Source organism: Nelusetta ayraudi, unplaced genomic scaffold (assembly GCF_046127955.1).
Source record: "Nelusetta ayraudi isolate G7.1 ecotype Tasmania unplaced genomic scaffold, CSIRO-AGI_Nayr_v1 ptg000079l, whole genome shotgun sequence".
Taxonomy (NCBI): Eukaryota; Metazoa; Chordata; class Actinopteri; order Tetraodontiformes; family Monacanthidae; genus Nelusetta; species Nelusetta ayraudi.
The window spans coordinates 925,001-949,388 of NW_027466129.1; the positions used below are offsets into that span (position 1 = coordinate 925,001).

At 52.4% G+C, this 24,388-nt stretch overlaps 1 protein-coding gene across 10 annotated transcripts in view; it reads left to right on the forward strand.

Moving 5' to 3' along the window:
- Positions 1-15,325, forward strand: part of dync1i1a (dynein cytoplasmic 1 intermediate chain 1a) — a 34,227-nt gene extending 18,902 nt beyond the window's left edge. For all 10 annotated transcript variants that reach the window (XM_076044138.1, XM_076044139.1, XM_076044140.1 and 7 more), the window contains 7 exons: positions 6,117-6,263; positions 6,381-6,494; positions 6,646-6,779; positions 7,316-7,460; positions 10,494-10,634; positions 12,774-12,899; positions 14,482-15,325. In XM_076044138.1, the coding sequence (XP_075900253.1) occupies positions 6,117-6,263; positions 6,381-6,494; positions 6,646-6,779; positions 7,316-7,460; positions 10,494-10,634; positions 12,774-12,899; positions 14,482-14,592 (918 nt within the window). In that variant the 3' untranslated portion in view covers positions 14,593-15,325. The remainder of the gene's footprint in view (positions 1-6,116; positions 6,264-6,380; positions 6,495-6,645; positions 6,780-7,315; positions 7,461-10,493; positions 10,635-12,773; positions 12,900-14,481) is intronic.
- The last annotated feature ends 9,063 nt before the right edge of the window (positions 15,326-24,388 follow it).

Consider the following 24,388-nt stretch of genomic DNA (forward strand, 5'->3'; position numbering starts at 1 on the left):
AAAAAACAAGTCGAGTTGAGGGGAAGTCGTCCTCGCTGGGGTGGAAAGCTGCTGATTATCCTGATTTTAATCACCAGTGACACCGTGAGGGTGGTGCTGCTGCTGGTGCTGGTGGTGGTGGTGGTGGGGGGGGCGGGGGTTCAGGAAGCGGTGTGCCGCTCCCCGGGATCACACGTGTCTCCGTCAGCCCACCCACCCTGCCGCTGTGTGCGATACCCCCTCCATCGGGAACGTCGGGAAAACACCTGTAGCAGGATTAACGTCACATTCACTCACCTCGCTGCTTCTCAAGCCGTCCCGTGAGAAGGTCTGAAATCCAAAACCTCCCCCACAGCTTCAGAACCATCGTCCCATCCACTGGACGGACCGCCCTTATATAAGACCCACTCTTTCTTTCTTTCTTTCTTTCTTTCTTACATTCTTGTTGGGTTTTTTTGGTGTTCCACCATAATTTATGCCTGACTTCTTGTGGTTTGACTGCTGCGCCTCTGGGAGGATTGTGCAGAATTCCTGGCCGGCACATCCAGAAGCCTGCGGTGGTGTTTCTGCGGCTTCCAGTAGAAGATTTTCCAATATCGGGGGCGGGGGGCGGCGGAAACCTCGGGGATGCTTCACAGTGTAGTGCAACACTTTGCTCCTTCGTAACCACCAGTAGGAGTCTTTCATCCGTGCTCACCGCCTGGGTATGAGCTGTGAAGGTGGGTGGAGTCAAGGTGACATCACCGGCCGACTCTGAATCCGATTGGTCTGTTTCACTGCTCCGTGGCGCAACCTGGAGGGATTCCCGTCTCACTTCAGACACCGGAAGATTCCACACTTGGAAGTGTGTGGGCAGTCACAGGAGGTGAGCTGTGATTGGTGCGTCCCTTCCGAGATCCGCCCACTTGCTTGGTAAGCTGACGACTACTAAACTGTAGCCACGCCCACGACTTTATGACCACTTTTACTCCACATCAGTCAAACTGGACATCAGAGCCGATTGGCTGAGTTTTAGACCGACAGAAACATTGTAACCAGTTGTGAATTCAGGGCTCCTCCCCCTCTGTGTTGACCGCCACTCATTTCAAGCCTCTTTACATCCGACTACAAGTACAACACTTCGGCCTCCTTTTTGAAACTGGAAGCTTAGTTCGTCTTTTTCATACAGCCAAGAGTCAGACGCTGCTGTTGGTGGTGTGTGTTTGTGTGTGTGTGTGTGTGTGTGCGTGCATGCATGCATGTGCGAGGAACCCTAAAAAAGGCAGGCTGGGTCTGTATAGGAGGCCTGAGGTTTGTGGTTGAGTTCCTCTGCAGCAGCAGCAGCAGCAGTGGTTCTGTATCAGAGGCTTCAAGTTGCAGATGAGGTGACGCTGAGGTCAAGCTGCTTCTAATCTGCTGCTTTTCTTCTTTCTTGCTTTTGCTCCTCGCATATGCATATTTATTTATTCTTGCTAAACTTTCTCCTCTCTGCTCAAAGACCTCCTGGATTATTTCTTGTCTGGTTCCTGAGGAACCGCACGTCATTTCCAGTACCTCCAGAGTTCAGCCCAGCTTCCTCCCTCATCTCTGTTGATCTGTGACGGAGCCGAGGAAGAGTGTGGGTGTGAGCAGCGTGTGTGTGTGTGTGTGTGTGTGTGTGTGTGTGTGTGTGTGTGTGTGAGCAGTGTGTGCCAGCGAACGTCCACTGCCGTACACTTCACACCCTCTCAAGTGGCCCGAGTGGCACCACATTAAAGGGGACGGTCTGACCGGGGAGCCCTGGAGCAGCTGCTGTCACATCCAGTCGGCCTCAGTTTCATGAACTTCTCTCACTGCCTAGCGAGGCAAAGACCTCCTGACGTTCTCGGCCCGCCTCCGTCCTCTGTCCACGGTTCGGGCTTTTTCTTTTTTGGTGGGCCTGATTTGCTCGATCCTGGCAGTCGGACACTGGCCGGGAGCCTCGGCCAGCTGACGGCTTCCGTCCTGATGGTTTCTGAAAATAACCGAGGTGTGCTGATGGACTGATGACACCTGATGGTCCCAAGAAAAGTGTAAAATGTTCCCGCGGTGATAAAATATTGTTGTTTTCTTAAGATCTTAATGGGACTGAACGAGGATACATCAGGAGACATTTGCTGTGTCTCAATTCAGGTTCTGCACCCTTGAGACCGAGTGTCCTCCGTCTGAAGGAAGCGTTCTTAGACTTCCCAGCCTAGAAGGACGGACCAAACCCCGCCTCCCCGGTAACCACCCGGGACGGTCTAGCCTTCGGCGTATTTCCTCGTTTCGTCACCGCCGTTCCCTCCGGCTGGCCAACCCCGGAAGTGACGTTTTTATAGCATCAAGCTAACCATTGGTTCGCCATCTAACGATGCCGTTGGATGATCAAATAAACTTAAAAAAACTGGATACTTTATGTGAAACTTCAATATCTAAATTTATATGTTGTGTCTTTGCCAGAACATGCCGCTAATTTCAGCTGACTTCCCAGGATCCCACGATGCTTTGCAGCAGCACGCAAAGCATCATGGGATACACAAGTGCATGAAGGATAGTAGCGGTGCATCCTTGGAATCGGCTAAAACTAGTGCGTATTTCCGAGTGCACTTTTTCAGCGTCCTAAGCACCCTCGGGAATTGGGAGGAGCCTTCGCGCAGTGCTATGACGCAACTTCCTTCCAAAATGCGCACTTCAAGGATGCAGACCCTGAATTGAGACACAGCAAATGGATGAGATGAATTGTTTGAGGAAGGACGACCGGTTTGTCTCCCTCACCCAGCGCCTCCTGCTCCTCCTCTTCTCTCACTCCTCCTCTGCCTGCAGACACTGGCTTCTCCTGGCTTCTCCTCTCCCACCGCAGAGTGACAAAATCTGCAGGGTGTTGCAGAGGAAGCGATGCCAGATGGCGCGGCGGCGGCAGCAGGAGGAACGAGGTGGTCGGGGGGGTACGGAGGCCGCGACGCTCCCGTCCATCTGGAGCTGATAAGGCAGAGTGGAAAACAGACGAGTGCGGCGAGCGAAGGAATAGAGGGGGGGGGGGGGGTATTCTCCCTCTACCCTCCACCTTCTGGCTGCGGTCCTGCAGTTTGTCGCCCGAGGTCTCAACTGGAGGAGAGCAGGAGGCAACAAAGGACGGGAGTGTTCTCCCTTCTCCTCTCCTCTCTCGTCTTTCATCCGAGCTCACCGCCTCGGCGTCGTCCTCCACACAACACGTCCCATTAGTAGGACAAGAGCTGCCAGGAGCGCTCGGCCCTGTGAGCCTTAGTGTTGCAGAGGCTGGATCCAAAGCGATCCAAACTTGTAGTTGTGACCTGTGGGGGTCAGTAAGGAGCCTTTGCTATGTACCAACCTGCCTAGAAACAGACTGGAAGAAGCAGCAGAGGCAACAGAAGCGTCTTGCAAGTCAAATTTCCACGAGCTGCTTTTATTTTTACTTCCAATGTCGTAACTTTGTCGTCTGGTGTTTTTGTTTTTTCCCCCAGCCGAACTTCCCGTCACGTTCCAATTTGCTTGTTCTCATTCGCTGTGATCCGTTGGAGACGGGAGAAGGGAGACGAGGGAAGAGGGAGCGATGCAGAGTCTTCCATCCTGGGCGGAACGCTGCGTTTCTCCGCAACAAGCTGGCTTGACGCATGGGGCAGTTAGATAGCGTGGTAGCTAGCGTGGCTAATCGCAGCCAAACCAAGCTGTACGACACCTGGGCCCCCCAGTTTTTCCGGTTCAATCCAGTTTTGTTCACATGATGCCGTCTCGGAACACAAGTTGAAGACTCCGACTACCAGCGGCGGGCCGAGGCAAGCGTGGATAGATTAAAGTACTTTTCCAAGATTTCACGGGAGTTTTTTTTTTTTCGAAGGAGACTGAAGGAGCACAGACGGCGACCGCAGAGATTTAGCCAAAGTTCTCCAGATTTTCAGGGCTTTCCGCTGATTTCCTAACACGACATCTGACTGCAGGATGCACTTAAATCTTAAAGTCCCCTCATAGCGTCGGACAAATTGATCTCCCTTGAGCACCAAATTACATATATATATGTGTGTATATATATGTATATGTGTGTGTGTTACATTTAAGAGGCTCTGAGAAAAACACATCTGCCGATGTGACACTTGATTTGAAACATTTAGCGGAGGGCGAGCGTCTTTCATGTCTCGGGGCCCAAGTCACCGCTGGCAGGAGCCTCAAAGTTCGAGGTCGCGGCTAATTTTCGGTAGCTCTCTCACCAAGTCTGACAGCACTCCGGGGAAATGATGCCATGAGCTGTGGTTTCTCAAAGAGACGGTTGCCCCCTCGGCCCCCAGCCCTCCGCTGATAGGGCTGCGGAGTGAAAGGACACATATGGAGCCAATAGAGGGCGGCCCTGATTTGATTTGGCTTCTCTTTGTCGTGGTGCCGTGTGGCAGAGATGTTTACGCCGGGTGAAAACTGTCGGCGGGGACGAGCGGAGTTCCCAGTTTTGGCCTCCTTTTTTTTGTTTTTTTTGTTCTTTGCCGACGTTAATTGTGGAGCGACAACGGAGCCTCCCGTTGTCGTTCCTTCGCTGGCGAGATCAGTGCCAGGAAGAACTTTGCTGTTTACCGACTGTTGATTTTAGCTACTGAACAGCTACTGTCGGCTTGACGTATTGGCAAAGGACTCGTAATTGTGTGGCTATGAGGAAAAATTGCAGCAAATCCATTTGAACAGCACAATGATGTATCGTAAAAAACATATTTACTAAATAATAATAACAACGTGTTAAAGTTGCAAGTTGCTAGAACCACAGATTTTGGAAGATATTCGACACAGTATCGAACTAAATCTATTATCTATCTATCTATCTATCAACAACAGCCGATGATGTCGGCAGGAGGGGGAGGGGCTAAGATAAAAGGGAGTTTTCTGACCCCTTAAAAGTTAAGTTTGTAATATTTGGAGATTTTTAAGAAGGAATAGTGACATCAAGTGGGCACATTTTAAATTGCAGGGCTCTTTCATGTAAGTCCGCTTAGGCACTCCGTAGCTTCCCTCTCCCGAGACTGCCAGTGAACTACGGTGACCTGTGAGTACTTTGTCCACCTTCTTCTTCTGTGGTTCACTTGAGGATGCGAGCGTTGCACGCGAAATAAGAAATACGAAACCCACTGTCTGACAGCTGGATTGTCCACACCAGGCTTCCTTAGAAGTTATAGTGGTTGCAAGATGGCAGCTAACTGGAAGCAAGTCCCTTGGATCCATGTATATTTTTGTGTATATTTTTAAGTACCGTTCTAAGGGTCGAAATCCAAATGACTTTTATTTTACTGCAAATATGGACTTTCATTAATGTATTTATGGGCAGTATATTACGTTTTTATTTAAAAATCATAAATCAAGCCAAGAATTACACACTGGACCTTTAAAACTTAAAAACCTGATACTGACCCGGTATCGGTATCGGTATGATGTCATCATGCTCTCACTGTCCCTGTTGTGGCCTATTTGCATCACCATCACCATCATCATCATCATCATCATCATCATCCATCATCCCGGCTGCTTATTGGACGAATGGTCAGCGGGACCGAAACTCAATAACCACGGCGGCGGTGGAGAAGGAAGGGGGGGTGGGGGGGGAGGTGGAGGTCAGAGGGCGTTCCCGTCACGGCCGGCGCTCCGTTTTGATGCTGTAAGCTGAAACGTTCTTTGGACCACAGTTCACCTCTTTGTTCCCCCGCCAACCCCCCCCCCCCCCCCCTTCCCCTCTCTTTGCTGGATGCTCAACGCACTCATCTTGCTCCGCCCACAATCCATTGCAATTTTTTTCATTGTCCACTTGTTTTAGTCGCAGGTTGTGTTAATCAAAAACGTTTGACAGCTTTTTACTTCATATTTCTTCCACTTGTCATGTCAGAAAATCTTTGACAGCCGTCAAATCGACAAATTCAGCGGCTTCAACGTCTTGCTTTCACGTCAAGTTTATTTATTCATTCATTTATTTTTTTTAAGTAAAAAAAAAATGTTTTATATCCGAAGAATTGTGTTGATTCTGACGATTAAAGCGCTGCAAGACTACTGTACTGTACTGTAAGCACCAGCAGGGGGCAGCATGGAATCAGCTTTTCTCTCATTTTTCGCCCAAGAGCGAAAAACTGGCCGATCTCGTCAGTTTTGAAATCCCGTTTCCGTGTCTTCTGCAGTCGCCCGTGGTCTCGGTGGGCTTCGCCAGGTTTCACCCCAACCTGCTGGTGGGCGGGACTTACTCGGGACAGATCGTCCTGTGGGACAACCGCAGCCACCGTCGCACGCCGGTCCAGAGGACGCCGCTGTCGGCGGCGGCTCACACCGTGAGGACGTCAGAGCACACATCGCACAACATCACACTGAGGCTGAATGCAACCGCGTCAACTGTGTGTGTGTGTGTGTGTGTGTGTGTGTGTGTGTGTGTGTGTGTGTGTGCGTAGCACCCAGTGTACTGTGTGAACGTGGTGGGGACGCAGAACGCCAACAACCTGATCACCGTCTCCACTGACGGCAAGATGTGTTCCTGGAGCCTGGACATGCTGTCGCAGCCGCAGGTACACACACACACACACACACACACACACACACACACACACTGCCACTCTCACACTCACACATGCACACGCACACACACCTGGCCGCCTGCTCATTGTGTGTGTGTGTGTGTGTGTGTGTGTGTGTGTGTGTGTGTGTGTGTGTGTGCAGGAGACCATGGAGCTGGTGTACAACAAGTCCAAGCCGGTGGCAGTGACTGGGATGGCCTTCCCCACCGGGGACGTCAACAACTACGTGGTGGGCAGCGAGGAGGGGACGGTGTACACGGCGTCCAGACACGGCAGGTGGGTGGGCGGCACACACGTGCGCGCGCACACACACACACACACACACACACACACACACACACACACACACACACACAAACACAAACACTGTTTAAAAAACATACTTTCCCCTCAATTTGACGACTTAATTCTTTTCAATTAATTCTCTCTGGCTGTGTTGCAAATGTATTTATTTATTTTTTTAAACTTTGAGCTCTTTAAAAGTAAAACAAGTGTTCCATCAAAACTTCAAATTGAAAAAAAAAAAGTAAATTGTATTTTCTGAAATCACTTTTTGAATTCAGGGAGCCCCGCTGTCAGCACAGCGCCCCCAGCTGGGCTGATGCACAACTACATAACTATTTGTTTGGTTGCCTGCCCACCCAGCATCAAATTCCTAGATAGCATTGATGATGCAACCCTGCACCAGCTGGGGGCGCTGTGTCTGTGTGAGGCTGCTGGTTCTTCCTGTGACGAATCACTGAATCGCCTTTAAGACCTATTAAACCCTCCTCTGCCACCCCCACCCCCACGCCCTCTCCTCGCACCCCTAGTAAGGCCGGCATCTGCGAGATATTCGAGGGCCACCAGGGGCCCGTGACCGGCCTGAGCTGCCACGGCGCCGTGGGCACCATCGACTTCTCCCACCTCTTCCTCACCTCCTCCTTCGACTGGACCGTCAAGCTCTGGAGCACCAAGGTGGGCCGAGAGAGAGAGAGAGAGAGAGAGAGAGAGAGAGAGAGAGAGAGAGGGAGAGAGAGAGAGAGAGAGGTGGTTGATTGTGGACTCTGTGTGGAGCCACTTCCTGTCAAAATCAGCCTCTTTCCTCCAGTGTCCTGCGTGACTCTGCGAGGATCGAGAGAGAGAGAGAGAGAGAGAGAGAGAGAGAGAGAGAGAATATCAGACTGTGACTCTGATTGGAGCTCAGTCTGTATCGTTTGGCCAGCAGGGGCCGCCAAAGCCGGTTGCAAAGAAAAAAAAAAAAAGACTGGCTGTTAATACAGAGTGGGGGAGGAGCCATAAATAGACTCACATCGTATATAATAAAAAAAAAAAAAAATCTATATACAGTATATTCACACACCTCATCATCAGCCGCTGTTTGCGTCCGCCAAGTTCCGTGCGGACGTGAGCGCAAACTCCTTGTGGCTCCGCCCCTGTTTCGACTGAGGTGAGCGATGACTGGTTTAAATGTATTCAAATGAGTCCGGTGCATTTTGCTCTGTGGCTCAGACGCAGTGTTTTCGGCGCTGTCGTAGAAGCCGTGCAGTCGCTGTGTGGATCTGGCCCATAATGAATATTCCATAAAAAAGCCTTCATCCCGCCGGGAGCCGGGTGGATCCGGGTGGAGCCGGGTGGATCCGGGCGGAGGATCCGGCCTCACCGTCTCACAGTGCGACGGGGCGCCGCGGCAGCGCTGATGGATGTTTGCACGCAGCCCCGCCGCCCACCGCCACTCATATTAAAACATCTTCTGCGGATTTTCATCAGAGGGAGACGTGTTGTTATTCCTGCTGGATCTGGGAATTCCCTCTTCCTTTGAGGGCCGCCGCAGGAATGTGTGCCTGTCTCCCTCCTCGTCACACGCCACTGTGCGTGTGTGTGTGTGTGTGTGTGTGTGTGGGCGGGCAGGCGCAGAATACCTGAGAGTGAGAGTGTGTGTGTGTGTGTGTGTGTGCAAACATCAGACACACCACCTCACACGCCACACATGCACCTTTAAGCAAGTTGGCTTTGCTAACCTTAAACCTCTAGAGGTTCACCTACACACACACACACACACACACACACACACACACACACGCCTGGTGTTTTCACACTCACTCGTGCAAACACTGCGGTTAGTCAGGGGACTCAGTGATTGGCCGAGGGGAGGGCTGAGGGTTTGCGATGCGGCGCAGCATTTAGCATAGCATTTGGCCCTCTGTTTGCCGCCCACCTGCTTAAACTGACCACGGGACGATTCATTTGCACGACCATCACTTTCAGATAGTCGTGCGTTTCTTCTTCTTCTTCTTCTTCTTCTTCTTCTTCTTCTGCTTCTACTCCCTCTTCTACTTCCTGCTTCCTGTGTCTAGGCTGCCGTGCGCTTGTCGTTGAGCGTTGAGCTGCAGTGCCACATGCGGCCACCAGGTGTCCCGGGTCACTACAGTCACTACAGCGGCCTTGAAGTCTTTGAACTCTGGTTCTGGATGTTCAGGTGTTGGTCTGGACCGAGCTCAGCGAGGTGGGTGGAAGTGGGCGTGGCTTATATTCCAACGTTTAAAAAAAAAAGAAATCATCATCTGTGAGCTCCTCCCTCCCCCTGCCTGGTTGCGTGGGGCAGGCTGGAGAACGGAGATAATGACTAGCGGCGCCCTCTGCTGCGGCGCCGCTGGGATTAAACATCATTTTCAGATTAGCGCCGAGACTCACTGCTGCTGCTGCTGCTGCTGCTGCTGCTGCTGCTGCTGCTGCAAACACACCTTCTGCAGCCAGATGGTTGTTTACGCTGCGAACTGAGTCGGCCGGGTGGGCGGAAAGCCGCGCCTCGATCTTTCTCTGCGCTGCCGGGGCTTCACCACCGGGGGGGAGCCGAGCCGAGCCGAGCCGAGCCGAGAGACAAACAAGCTGCAGAAAAACTCAACTCGGAGTGAGAGACGGAGTTAAAAAGAAGAGAAAATGACCTCAGCGTCGCCCCGCAGGCCCTCAATCAGCCTCAACCCAGGCTTGAAATTGCCTCTGTGCGTGCATGCGTGTGTGTGTGTGTGTGTGTGTGTGTGTGTGTGTGTGTGTGTGTGTGTATTGGTGTGTGAGCCACAGAGAGACAATGTGAGGAGAGGAGGGAGGGCGGGACCGCATTCTTTCATTGGCTCCTGCAGCCAAACTGTCTCCACTCCACCTGTCAGGTATGTCAGGTAGTCGCACACACGCACACACACACACACACACACACGCACACACACGCACACACACACACACACGCACACACACGCGCACACACACACACACACACACACACACGCACGCACACACAGACGCTCAACTTTCCGTCATGTTAATTTTCGCTCACTGACGCCGATCACTTCCTGGTTCGGTCTCTCTCTCTCTGTGACAGCTGTTGTGTTGAGGTTACAGTACACCTTGTGTGTGTGTGTGTGTGTGCGCGTGCGTGTGTGCGTCTCTTTCATCTCCCCCCAGCAGTTTTATGGCGCTGCGTGAATGTACGAGGGCTTTTTAATTAGGGCTGAACACCCAGACAGGCCCCAAGGCCGAGTCAGCGCCACTCTGTCTGACGCTCCATCACTCCCTCCCTCTCTCTCTCCCTCCCTCTCCCTCTTACTCCCTCTCTCTCCCTCCCTCCCTCTTACTCCCTCTCTCTCTCTCCCTCTTACTCCCTCCCTCTCTCTCCCTCTCTCTCTCTCCCTCTTACTCCCTCTCTCTCTCTCTCCCTCTCCCTCCCTCTCTCTCCCTCTTACTCCCTCTCTCCCTCCTTCTTACTCCCTCTCTCTCTCCCTCCCTCTCTCTCCCTCTTACTCCCTCTCTCCCTCTGTCTCCCTCTTACTCCCTCTCTCTCCCTCTCTCTCTCCCTCCCTCTCTCTCTCTCTCCCTCCCTCTCCCTCTCTCTCCCTCTCTCCCTCCCTCTCCCTCTCTCTCCCTCCCTCTCCCTCCCTCTCTCTCTCTATCCCTCCCTCTCCCTCTCTCTCCATCCCTCTCCCTCCCTCTCTCTCTCTCTCCCTCTCTCTCTCCCAGCACAACAAGCCTCTGTACTCGTTTGAGGACAACGCCGACTACGTCTACGACGTCATGTGGTCTCCGGTGCACCCGGCCATGTTCGCCGCCGTGGACGGGATGGGCCGCCTGGACCTGTGGAACCTCAACAACGACACCGAGGTGTGTGTGTGTGTGTGTGTGTGTGTGTGACTGTCCTGCTGCTGCCAAAGCCTCGCCCGCCGACCTCCAGACTCCCTGGTGGGCGTTGCTGCCCAGCAGCCACCGCTCTAAATCAGAGTGACCCGGTGACACCCCCCCACCCGCCACCACCACCCCCACCCCCCCGGCCACCGCCACCGACATTCCTACCGCCGCTGTCCGACGTTAGCGCACTCTCACGACCCCCCCCAGCGCCCTCTGTCATGTGGTGGCGGCACTACAGCCCCTCGGCGGGAGACCACAGGCGGGGGGGGGAAGGAGGGGGAGGCTCCGCCCACCCGCCACAGGCTGGAGATGGAAATAATAAAAGAGCAGCGCAGAGGAGGTTTATTCTCAGGAGACCTGAAGCAACTTCAGTCGGGTTGAATTTGAAAGCACCGAGGAGCGAAGACGGAAACAGAACAGAAACTGTTCCCTCCTTCACTTCATCGTTTTTGAAGCATTTTTTTTTTTTTCAGTTCAAAAGAATTTCAGCGAAAACAAATTTTTTGGGGCTAAAATGCAAAATTCCATTAAAGAAATACAAAGTGAAATAGTTCCTCCTGGTTGTGGCTCCGCCCCCTCCTCCTCAGAGAGGACGCTGATTGGTCAGGCCGAACTCAGTTTGGATGCTTTCTCTTGTCCAGAGTGAGCAGAATGGACCTGGCTAATTACTGGAGACGCAGCAGAACTCAGCTTGGTTTGACCGCTGCGACATTCCTCTCACGTTTCTCTGTCGACAATCACAAAGCTTTCAGCTCCAAACTGTGACAGTCGCTGGAAAGTTCTCAGACTTAAAAGGATTTTTTTTTTTTTTTTTTCCCCAGCCAGCAGCCGTGATGAAATGATCCTTCCACCTTCTTTTCCTTCTTCCTCTCAGTATCAGAGGCTCTGCTGCTTCCTCTCTACTGTGAAGCTACTTCACTGGACAATTTACTTCCCATCTCGCCGGATCTTTTCTTCTTCTTTTTTTTCTTCCTTTCACTGCGTCTCATCTCGTCACCCTTGATTCCCTCTGACAGCGGCCGTCTCGACAGAAGTTCATCGTCCTCGAGGGCGACGAGTCTCGTGGGAAACATTCGCTGGCTGTGACGCCATACATGAGCAGGATGCAGCGCAGCATGAGCACGCACAACGCACAAAACACAAGACAACTCAACACAACACTAAACTACATTACACAACAGGCTCCCATTGTTACCGTCGCATTAAAAACACACACACACACACGCACACGCACACACAAGAGACACAAACAGCAGTGGTCCAGCAGCAACGTCTGGTTCTCATTTCAACACACGCACACACACACACACACACACGCACACACAGCCACTTTAAAACCCCACTGGGCCAGAGTGCTGCAGGCTAGCAGGCTAGCGGCCGTCGGCGTGCGGTTAGCGCCGCTTTAAATACAGTGGGAGGAGCCAGCCGTGAAGGGCCACGCTGCTAAGCCCCGCCCAATGCCACCCGTTCGGGTGGCGCAAGCAGTCGGTGTTGGAAGGGAGGCGGAGCCAGCCAGGGGGGCGGAGCCAGCGCCACTGTTTGTCCAACCACCTCTGCCGGTTGTTTGTGTTCCGGAGCCGTCGCTGCAGGACTCGACTCCCAGTTTAGCTCCTAATAACGAGCGTCGGGAGGGAAACGGCCCCGGAAAAAATAAACTGCAGCCAGGACTCGTTTGACCTTGTGTGCAAGTGACGAGACGGGCCAAGGAAAACAGTGCAGTACCGCCGGCGACCACTGGAGGGGCCCTTACTCTGATGTGTTTGCATGTCTTCCGGGTTCTCAGCTTTGCTGTTTATTGGAGGCTTGTTGATGTTCACTGGGACCGACTGAACTCTGACAGGCTCTCCAGAAAAAAAATATATATATATATGTATATATATTTTTTTTTCTAAAAACAAATTATCTTAATCCTTCCACAAGCGTCAGAATCAGAGGCTGCCGGCCGACCGGACTTTATGGATTCATTAAAAGCTCAGTAAAACCAGTTTTATGAGTCCAAAGAGGTCAAAGTTCACATGCAGAGCCTCTGATTTATTGATTTCATTCTTTTTAACTGTATGTGGGGTTTTTTTAACGACCCGTGTGAACGACGTTCCGCTTCATTTGGTCCCGCAGGTGCCGACGGCCAGCGTGACCATCGAGGGGGCGTCGGCCCTCAACAGGGTGCGATGGTCGTCCGGAGGGAAGGAGGTGGCAGTGGGCGACTCGGAGGGGCGGGTCTTCATCTACGACACCGGAGAGGTACGGACGACGCCCATTGGTCACTGAGAATGTGACTGCTTCAGGTTCTGGTTCTGGTCTTGGTTCTGGCTCTGGTTACTGGTGCTGGGTTGGACTGGAGCTGTACAGTTTGCAACTAAAATTAACTTTTTATTTTTTGGGCTTTGCATCATTTTTGCAGGAAATGATGAAACACGGTGGGAGAAGTAGATTCGTACTCGCGGCACAAAAGAAAAAAAAAACTGCAAGTCCCTGAAGTCCTGCGTGTTAGCTAAGCCAGTGGTTTTAAAGCGGGGCCTGTGGCCCCATGGGGGGCCGCCATGGGGCACAAGGGGGGACCGCAGAATATTGGAGGGAAGATGAACAAAAAGGAAATGAACAATTAAGTTGTAGAATCAAATTATCTTTCAATTATTACTGACAAATATAGTGGAGTTATTTTTTCAATTAGTATTATTTAATACAATTGATCAATAGATGCCTGCCAGTCAAAAACATTGTTCATGGCGTTGTGTGTGTGTGTGTGTGTGAGACGCTGTTTATTAAGGTGACTTGCTGAACAACACAAGCTGCGTTGGTTTGCGAAAGGGGTCCCTGACCACATGCTAATGCTATCTGGGGGGCCATGGCGTGGGACCCTGACCCTGACCCTGACCCGGACCCAAACCCAACCCTAACTCAAAACCCCAACCCTAACACACATCAGTGCCACCATGTGGATGCACTTGATTGGCCTCTGCGTGACTCTAGGGGGCGCTGCCTTTAACTGTTGGCTGCAGTTCAGAGGCCTCTGGTTTGCGAGTGAGGCCGCACCGCTAATTTTAGCATCTTTTATGTTGAGCAGCGAGTCGTCGGTGGTCTGACGGACGGTCGGCTAGCGGAGAGTCATCAATAAAAGTCACTCTTGGAGGAGTGAGAGAGAGTGTGTGTGTGTGTGGTGATGGTGGTATTTACTTTGCTAGAAACCGTCGTCGCCACAGCAGCTAAATCGAGGCGCAGCGAGAGGGGTGGGGGGGGGAGGGGAGGGCGACTCTGGAGACGCTTCCAGGAAACCCGGACGGCAGAACCCTTCGACTCCAGGATGGTTTTCTCCTCCTGCGTCCTGCTGAGAGTTCGGATGAGCGGAGCAGAACCCTCCAGAACCGGTCCGGCAGGGTTGTCGTGTTACGGAGCAGCAGCAGGGAAACTTTATGGAGAACCTTCAGTTAGCGCTCGCCACCGCGGTTGGCCCAGTTTGGAGGCGGGGCCAGGGTGGGCGGGGCCATGGGAGACACCCCTCCCCCCACCTGCTTGTTCCTGGTTAATTACAGCCTGCACACGCGGCTGCAGACGGCGTGGGTGGTCAGTCCGAGCTGCTGGGGCTGAAAGAGCCGAGGGAACTTTTCCTGCTGCAAGAAAATTACATTTAAAAATATTTCAAAATAAAAATTGTCTTCTGGTTGCATAATATGTTGTTTTTTTCTCTCGACTTTGGGACATGTTGAGATTTTCCATTCTTAGTAGATTGATTTTTCCGTTTTCGGACTGTGATGGGATAGTTTATTGATTGATTGATTGATTGATTGATTGACTGACTGACTGACTGACTGTTGTGTGTCTCCAGCTGTCGGTGACTCACACTGACGACTGGAGCCGCTTCACTCGCACGCTGGTGGAGATCCGCGCCAACCGGGCCGACGGCGAGGAGGAGGGGCCTATGGAGCTGGCTTCATAGAGCGCCGGCTCCAGTTTACTTTCAGTTTTGTAAATGATCTTCATCATGATTTATTTGACTTTAATTCAGTATTTTTTTTTTTTTTTAGCCGTGTCACTGTAGCATGTACGCTCTGCTCTGTTTGCTCCGCCCCCTCACCTCCCCCGCCCACTTCCTGTCCAGACCTGGTGGTGGCAGCGGTGAGTTCCAGGAGTGCAGTGTGTGTCTCCAGTGGCAGTTCCTGTAGCCTTATGAAGATTTGTTGTACTGTAACAACGCTTTGCACTAATGTTAAACTGAAGAAGAAGAAGAAGACGACGGAGCCGCAGCAGCAGCAGCAGCAGCAGCAGCAGCAGCAGCAGCAGCAGCAGCAGCAGCGCTCCTTAGACTAACTAGCCGTGTGTTGTTTACATTGTTGTGTCACACTGGTTGACTTTGTATTGTGCTTCTTTTAGTGGCTGCATGCAGGGAACATGTCCCAACACACACACACACACACACACACACACACACACACACACACACACACACACACACACACATATTCATCGCAAACTTTGTGTCACTTTCACAAATCAAAAGTTGTATTTTGCACTTGTTTTGGTTTTTTTCTCCCCTTCGTTGTGAAGCGAAGCAACAACTGCATCGACTGTATGATCCACTGTATGATCCACTGAGAGCTGCGACAATGACGACGTCACTGTTGATGCAGAACTTTGTTGCGCTGTGTTTTACTATTAAAGTCGAGCTGATGAACCAACATGGAGCCGGGAAGTTTCTCTCCGGCCGGAACCACGGCGAAGGTTCACGGTTGGAGCTGCTGGAGCGAGGTTCTGCGGGATGGAGTGGGGGGGGGAGTTTAGGGGAGGGCTCAGTGCCAGATGGTCTACGGTGGTTAAGGGGGAGAAGGCTGAGGGGGAGGAGGAGGAGGAGGAGGAGGAGAAGCAACTGAGCACTTTGAGTTTGATGTCCTGAGAAAATGGAAAAGTGGATCCAGTCGTATTGAACGTTGTTCTAATTTGAAGGTCCAAGTCAAAGAGTCCATGTGTCTTCTCCCAGAGGTCCAATAGGAAACAGGCCAGGTAAGTTCAGGGTTTCGATGACGACCCCGACCCCAGCCGCAGGTAAACTGTAACCACAAAGCCTTGAGTTTGAAAGACTGATCGGGTTGAAACTCACTGGAACAACTGGTACATGGTAGCCTAGCATAAAAAAAGAGGGGAAATCAAGAAGATTGTGAGTTACTGAAACTCACTGGGGTGACTGAAAAGAGTGACAGAAAGCAAAATGCCCAAAAAGAGCTGCGTGAAGTCCTGGATCAGCTTCAAATTGACTTGGATGACTGTTCGATGACAGCTGTTAGAAGCCAGCAGATAGTTCACAGTGCTGGACAGATGACTTGGAACACAGGTTAAAGACTCAGGTTAAAGACTTGTACAAATTTTCAATGACAAACCCCGACAATGAAAGATGATTGCAACAACAGAAGCTAACCCTAACCCTAACCCTAACCCTAACCTGGTCACTCGGTGTGCCGGTTAAATGGCTTGGTTCTCTCGGTTCGGTGGTTCTCTTCTGAGGACGGGCAAAATTACAATGGACCTCAAAATTACATTTTGAGGTCCAATGGCCCTCGAAGAAGACAAACGCGCGAGTGGCAGTGAGTGTAGCAACGGCGTGCAGATAGCTCAGTGAGTAAGAGACACGACTCCGACTGCTGAGGTCGGTGGTTGGAAACAGAAGAGTTTAAACGCGAGCCGTGAACCCAGCAGTGAATCAGCAACTCTGCAGGGTTCTTCTGTTTGGAAATGTGATCGTGATGAAGTCGGAGCCTCACCAGCCATGGACGTCACTGAACTCGACCCGTCACCAGTCCCGAACCGCCGACCCCAGGAGTCCAGCTCAGCTTGAAACTCACTGGGACGGCTGCTGTGCGACGGCTTAGCGTGAAAAAGTCAGAAAAGGCACAAAATCTCAAGAGGATAAAAGTTTCAAAAAAGGACGTCGTTTCTTTCAAGGGGGTCAAAAAAAAATTTGAAAGTACGAAATGAGTATGAAACTCACTGGAGTGGCTGTTGAATGCGGCTGGGGGCGTCCAGTAGGCCGGTGGGTCCGTGGAGAAGTGGGCGGAGTGGTGGGGAAGTGGACGGAGCCTGGAACAAACGAGATGATTGACACAAAGGAGTTCTCTGCAGGTTGTGCGACTGATGGAGAGCTTTCACTCCTCTTTCTTCCCTCCTTTCAGGGCCTCCACCATTCGCCGGCAGGAACGCCGACGCATTCCGCCGCTGCTTCGTCTCCGACCAATGGCGGCGGCCGACGAGGTCGTTATTTAATCTCCTCCTCCTCCTCCTCCTCCTCCACCTCCTCGTCTCCGCCGCACTGAGAGCGGCCGGACAATAGGCCGTAATGAGAGCGGTGCACACTGCGCCACGTGTGGCGGGCGGCGCGAGCCAAACCACGGCCACCCCCCCCCCACCCCCACCCCCACTTCAGCCCTGAATGGCCTCAATCATCGACGGCTCGGCGTGCTGCCCTCCACAGCTTCACCTCGACTTCAGGACGCCAGGCGAGCTTTTCACTAATCAAGTCAGCTGACCACCTGCACTGAGGAGGAGGAGGGGGAGGAAAGGAGGAGAAAGACAGAAGGGGGAGGAGGAAGAAGGGGGAGGCGGGTAATAAAAGAGAGGATGAGGGGATAAACTTGAGGAGAGAGGGGGACACAGAGAAGGGAGGAGACACGGAGGAGAAGACGTGTAGAAAGAGTCGAGGAAGAAATGCAACGATCAGATGCAGGGGAGGGCGAGAGGAGAAGAGAATGAGGATGAAACTGAGATTCAAAAAATAAAAGGAGAGGTGGGACACAAAAAAGAGGGAGGAAGGACAGAGGAGGAGGAGGAGGTGGAGAGAGAAGGAAGTGATGAGGAGGGAGGAGGTGGAGAGAGAAGAGAGAAGGAAGTGATGAGGAGGTGGAGAGAGAAGGAAGTGATGAGGGAGGAGGTGGAGAGAGAAGAGAGAAGGAAGTGATGAGGAGGTGGAGAGAGAAGGAAGTGATGAGGAGGGAGGAGGTGGAGAGAGAAGGAAGTGATGAGGAGGGAGGAGGAGGTGGAGAGAGAGAAGGAAGTGATGAGGAGGGAGGAGGAGGTGGAGAGAGAAGGAAGTGATGAGGAGGGAGGAGGAGGTGGAGATAGAAGGAAGTGATGAGGAGGGAGGAGGAGGTGGAGATAGAAGGAAGTGATGAGGAGGGAGGAGGAGGAGGTGGAGATAGAAGGAAGTGATGAGGAGGGAGGAGGTGGAGAGAGAAGGAAGTGATGAGGAGGGAGGAGGAGGTGGAGATAGAAGGAAGTGATGAGGAGGGAGGAGGTGGAGAGAGAAGGAAGTGATGAGGAGGGAGGAGGAGGTGGAGATAGAAGGAAGTGATGAGGAGGGAGGAGGAGGTGGAGAGAGAAGGAAGTGATGAGGATGGAGGAGGAGGTGGAGAGAGAAGGAAGTGATGAGGAGGGAGGAGGAGGTGGAGATAGAAGGAAGTGATGAGGAGGGAGGAGGAGGAGGTGGAGATAGAAGGAAGTGATGAGGAGGGAGGAGGTGGAGAGAGAAGGAAGTGATGAGGAGGGAGGAGGAGGTGGAGATAGAAGGAAGTGATGAGGAGGGAGGAGGAGGTGGAGAGAGAAGGAAGTGATGAGGAGGGAGGAGGAGGTGGAGATAGAAGGAAGTGATGAGGAGGGAGGAGGAGGTGGAGAGAGAAGGAAGTGATGAGGAGGGAGGAGGAGGTGGAGAGAGAAGGAAGTGATGAGGAGGGAGGAGGAGGTGGAGATAGAAGGAAGTGATGAGGAGGGAGGAGGAGGTGGAGAGAGAAGGAAGTGATGAGGAGGGAGGAGGAGGTGGAGATAGAAGGAAGTGATGAGGAGGGAGGAGGAGGTGGAGAGAGAAGGAAGTGATGAGGAGGGAGGAGGAGGTGGAGAGAGAAGGAAGTGATGAGGAGGGAGGAGGAGGTGGAGAGAGAAGGAAGTGATGAGGAGGGAGGAGGAGGTGGAGAGAGAAGGAAGTGATGAGGAGGGAGGAGGAGGTGGAGAGAGAAGGAAGTGATGAGGAGGGAGGAGGAGTCTCCGCTGAGCTGCTCACAAACTGAGCGAGTAATTCAATTTCCTGCAAAAAAGGGGGTTAATTGTGAGAATGTGGCAACCGCTGATAAGTGTGTGTGTGTGTGTGTGTGTGTGAGGGGGAAAGAAAGAGAAAGAGACAGGCAGTGAGAGAGAGGGAGAGAGAGGGCGATAAATGTGTCAGGAGTTAGGACGGGAAGAAATACGGCAGGAATTATGAAGTCCTGCCAGGCCTGTGGTGGGAAACTGGGAAGGGGGGAGGGGGGGGGGGGGGGTTTATGAGTTTTCCATGTTGTTGTGTCATGACTGCATGTCACTGTAGCTCTCGCAGCCTCCTGCAGGTGGCGCTCTCACATGTTCTTCCCATATCATCGTCATCACGAAAGACTGCATTTTCCTGCGTCCTTGTGTGAGGTTTTTTTTTTTTTTCTGCGCGCCGCTATTAGGAATGGAACGTGGCCACGCCGGCACCAGTTGGCCGCCGTCCCGCCCACAAACCTCAGTCCTCCAATCAGCAGGCAGCGCTCTAATTAGCAGCCACCGCCGTGGAGCCTGTGGTCGGTGGAGGAGAAGCTTCCAAGACTGCTGCTGCTCCTCCTGCTGCTCCTCCTTCTACTACTGCTGCTGCTCCTTCTACTACTGTTGCTGCTCCTCCTGCTGTTGCTCCTTCTACTACTGTTGCTGCTGCTGCTCCTTCTACTACTGCTGCTGCTCCTTCTACTACTGTTGCTGCTCCTCCTGCTGTTGCTCCTTCTACTACTGTTGCTGCTGCTCCTCCTGCTGTTGCTCCTTCTACTACTGCTGCTCCTGCTCCTGCTGCTGCTTCTACTACTGTTGCTGCTCCTCCTGCTGTTGCTCCTTCTACTACTGCTGCTCCTGCTCCTGCTGCTGCTTCTCCTTCTTCTCCTCCCCCTGCTGCTGCTCCTTCTACTACTGCTGCTCCTGCTGCTTTCAGGACTTGAATCATTCTGACCTTCAGCACTGCCGCCCACCTTCTAACCTCCATGGCTCAGGGTGAAGCCGACAGAGCTTAGAGAGAGAAAGAGAGAGAGTAAAGAAACAGGAAGTGACATCATCACCACCAGGGTTCCTGCTCAGGGTTGATGGGAGTCAGTTTGGGCTGAGCTGCTGCAACAAGGTTGACTCGTCCAGGGGTGGGCAAACCTTTTGACCGGTGGCCACAATGGGCTCTAAAATTTGACAGAGGGGCCGCAGCAGGAGCAGAAACACTGAAAAAGCCGATGAAATACAGCGATTTTAAGGCAAACTGACCATTAATATTATTTCTTAAAGTTCGGCCGGCCGGAACAAAAAGCTTAACGGGCCACTTATGGTCCCCGTGCCGTAGTTTGTCAATGCCTGCTCTACCTGGATAGCGATCCTCGCTGCTCCCTCCCTCCGGAGGAAGGAAGGTGGCGCTAGCGCACTGGCTGCTTCAGGGATAATCACCCCGACAAAGGCGGCTCTGTGGCGGGGAGGCAGCAGCCCAGCGGAGCCACAGCGTCTGCAGCAGCCAACACCACCACCGCCGGCTCCTCGACGTGCACGGACAGGAACACGTGCACAGCCACTGCTGACAACAGCATTGTTACACAATTGGGGGGAGGAGGTGGGGGGGGGGGCGGGTAAAATGCAAACTGTAAATAATGAAAAAAAATTGTAGTAGTACTTGGATCTTTTTTTTTACCACGGACTAATTTGCAGTGAGCTAACTAGGACAGAAGATGGCGCAAAGGGAGCTTTGGAGAGTCGATAAATTGTATTTTGTGCAATGAAAAAAACACCGAAGTGAGAGCGAATTAGCTTCTATTACTGGAAAAAAAACTAACTGCTGGATAACAAAAGCAAAAATTTTTTTTTCATCTTCTGCATATTTTCACAAATTTTGGCTGTTGACGTGATGCATTTTTTTTACTCCCTCATACAGCCGCAGGTTCACCGGGAAAATGTTGCTCATCCGTTCTGCAAAACTCCCACGGACGGTGTTTGCGAACCGGTTTCCAATCAGCTCCCTTTGTTTGGATGAAGAGGCGGGTCTAGATGACAAAGACAAAGAGAAGCAAGAAAAAAAAATCAGACAGACAGAAGAAGTTGAAAGAAACAGTCGGTTGCTAAAGAGATTAGCACGGATGCTGCTGTAGCTAGCTTCCTAAAACTAGCAGGTCCGGGTCTGACTGACTGACTGGCTGGGGCCAACGTGATTGGCAGGATCACAGCTCATTGTGTTCATGCTTTTGCAGCAGAATCGCTTGCAGCTGCTGCTGCTGCTGCTGCTCACTGTCAGGAACTATTTTATCTAATTTAATTAGCGCTGCGCTGCTGCTGCTGCTGCTGCTGCTGCTGCTGCTGCTCCTCTGGGACCACCAGTCAGACTCAGTCGATGCCCACCAACGTCATCAACAGTCATGATCATAAGACGGGAAATATTCAACAATAACAAAATAGCTACTATATTTTTCTATTCGCTGTAACGTCGGCGTCAGGACGCCTGATATCGTACAGCTGCAATACGTTCCAACAGAGAACTGTATTTATTTATTTATTTATTTTTATCCCCGGTGCCATTGGAAAATACCAATTATGGCAATTACGGTTAAATACGGCTTTTAGCATAAAATTGAGCCCTTTTGCTAGTTCTCCAGCAGACGACCACATGGAAGTGTTGATGCAAACAGACGGAGTGACGGACGGACGGAGGGACGGAGGGACGGAGGGTGTGGGGCTGGTTCAGCAGTGGGTCAGCGGCAGCGGAGCAGCAGCAGAAGTCTGATGAGAGTGAATCAAGTTTCATGCGTCGCCGCAGGATTAAACATTTCTGACGCTGAAGCAAAAGGAGCTGCCACTCTGGGTGTCATACTCCAGGTGGCGCTGTATTGCAAAACCATTCACACACACACACACACACACACACACATGCACTGCGCCACCCACTTGGCGTGTTGCTGTTGATGCTAACAGGCATGTTGATGAGCGGAAAAGTCTGTTTTACCAGTGGAGGCGCCCTCTAGTGTTCAGAGTTGGAATCTAGAAATGACGCAGCCGTGCAGCAGGCGGCTACAGCAGAAACCTGCCCAGAGTTCAGTTGCAGCCGGAAGGATGTAGTTTCTGTCTGACCTCTGACCTCTGCCCCACCCACCAGCCAGGTTCGGAGGGCGGTTCCCACCGGTTCTCCTGCCGTGGAACGCGTTTTCATTCGCTGTCGTCAGAAGCAGCAGCAGCAGCAGCAGCAGCAGCAGCAGCAGCAGCAACAATAGATCTGCAGAGCAGCAGCAGTACAAGCAGCAGCAGCAGCAGCAGCAACAATAGATCTGCAGAGCAGCAGCAGCAGCAGCAGTCAATCTGCAGAGCAGCAGCAGTACAAGCAGCAGCAGCAGCAGCAGCAGCAGCAGCAGTTGCCCTGGTTACCGTGGCTACAGGCGGCGCAGCTCTGCCATTAGACAGCAATTGGTTGTCATGACGCCGTTTGTGTCTTAAATAGGCGGCGATGTTTGTTGTCGCTTCCCTCCGACTTTCCTCCTCCAGTGAGAGCAGGCTGAGGGAATCCTGCTGAATAGCGCTCATTTTCAGAGTGCCAATGGAGGAGGAGATGAGGGGGCGAGGGGATGAGGGAGCGAGGTGAGGAGGTGGCAAGAGGACTAGGAGACAATGAGGAGACAAGGAGATGAGGAGACTAGAGGATGAGGACTAGGAGACGAGGAGACTAGGAGACTAGGAGATAAGGACAAGAAGATGAGGACTAGGAGACGAGGAGTAGGAGATAAGGACTAGGAGACGAGGAGTAGGAGATAAGGACAAGAAGATGAGGACTAGGAGACAAGGAGTAGGAGATAAGGACTAGGAGACGAGGAGTAGGAGATAAGGACAAGAAGATGAGGACTAGGAGACAAGGAGTAGGAGATAAGGACAAGAAGATGAGGACTAGGAGACAAGGAGTAGGAGATAAGGACAAGAAGATGAGGACTAGGAGATGAGAGGACAAGAAGATGAGGACTAGGAGACGAGGAGTAGGAGATAAGGACAAGAAGATGAGGTGACTAGGAGATGAGGGCAAGGAGATGAAAGGACAAGAAGATGAGGACTAGGAGACGAGGGGACGACAACCTCCCACTCCCCTCCCACCAACACACACACACACACACACACACACACACACACACACACACACAATTCGAGGGGGCAGAAAGCAGCAAATGAGACAAATAAACACGACGCGCTAATGAGAGAGCAGAAGAAGAAGAGGAAGAAGAGGAAGAAGAGGAAGAAGCAGCAGCAGCAGCAGCAGAAGAGGCGTTGACCAGTCACAACGCGGAGCAGTGAGGAGGGACGATGGCGTCCAGTGGCGGCGCCGGGCCATGATTACGGCGTGACGGCGTTGGCGGCGCCCTCTCATGACTCCCAGGTAATTACAAGGCAAGGTCACGCCAGCATGTGCGTGTGTGTGTGTGTGTGTGTGTGTGTGTGTGTGTGTGTGTGTGTGTTTGACCCAGTGTAGGCTGCTGTTCACTTCAGGCCTCACGTCTCATTTGCAGCCACTCAGAAACATTTAGCCGCAGGTCCAAAATAACAATTGTCCGCTTTCTGCGTATGTGTGTGTGTGTGTGTGTGTGTGTGTGTGTGTGTGTGTGTGTGTGCGCAACCAAGATCAAATCAGGCCTGAATGAATGCCGAAGATTTCCATCAGCTGAGCAAACAGAGGTCGGCTGTGCTCGAACTCGCACCTCCACGAACCACACAGCCGTTTTGTGGAACCTCGGGTCCCAGAACTTTTTTTCCTCAGGATGGAACAGATAAGACGTGCAGCCGTCCAGGAGGCCGAGCGAGGTGCTAAGACCCAAATAAAAGCAAACATATCGCTCAGAAACTGGCAACCCGCCAGGAATCCACTGCAACTGATGATGACCGAGCTGCTGAAGAGGACAGAAGACGTAGTCAGGATGCTGGAGGAGGAAGAGGAGGAGGAGGAGCAGGAGGAGGAGGAGAGGGGGAACAAGGATAGAGGGACGAGGAGCAGGAGGAGGAGCAGGAGGAGGAGCAGGAGCAGGAGCAGGAGCAGGAGGATGAGGAGCAGGAGGAGGAGGAGAGGGGGAACAAGGATAGAGGGACGAGCAGCAGGAGCAGGAGCAGGAGGATGAGGAGCAGGAGGAGGACGAGGAGGACGAGGAGCAGGAGGAGGAGGAGGAGGAGAGGGGGAACAAGGATAGAGGGACGAGGAGCAGGAGGAGGAGGACGAGGAGCAGGAGGAGGTGCTTCTCCAACCTTTCAGCAGGACGACGTCGACTGATTTCCTTCAGCTGAAGCTGAAAACGGGGATCAGGAGGGTGAGACTCCTGCCAGGGTGTGTGTGTGTGTGTGTGTGTGTGTGTGTGTCTCTCTCTCTGTATCTGTGTGTGTGTGTGTGTGTGTGATAAAGTGGTGGCTGTGCTGCGCTAACAGCGGGGCCTCAGCCAGGATGAAAGGAGCTGTCAAGACGGCTCACGGAGGAAAAGTCCATCCTTCCTCACCCCTCTCCATCACCCCCGCCCCCCCCACCTCCTCCTCCTCTCCCACTCCCTCACCTCCCCTACCTTCACCTCACCTCCCTCTTCCTCCCTTGCCCCCTCCTCCTCCTCCTCCTCCTCCTCCTCCTCCTCCCTTCCTCTTGACATCCAGCCTGGCAATATGCACGAGACGGGAAGATCACTTTAATCCCTCTCACCAGCACATTTTTTCTTTCTCTG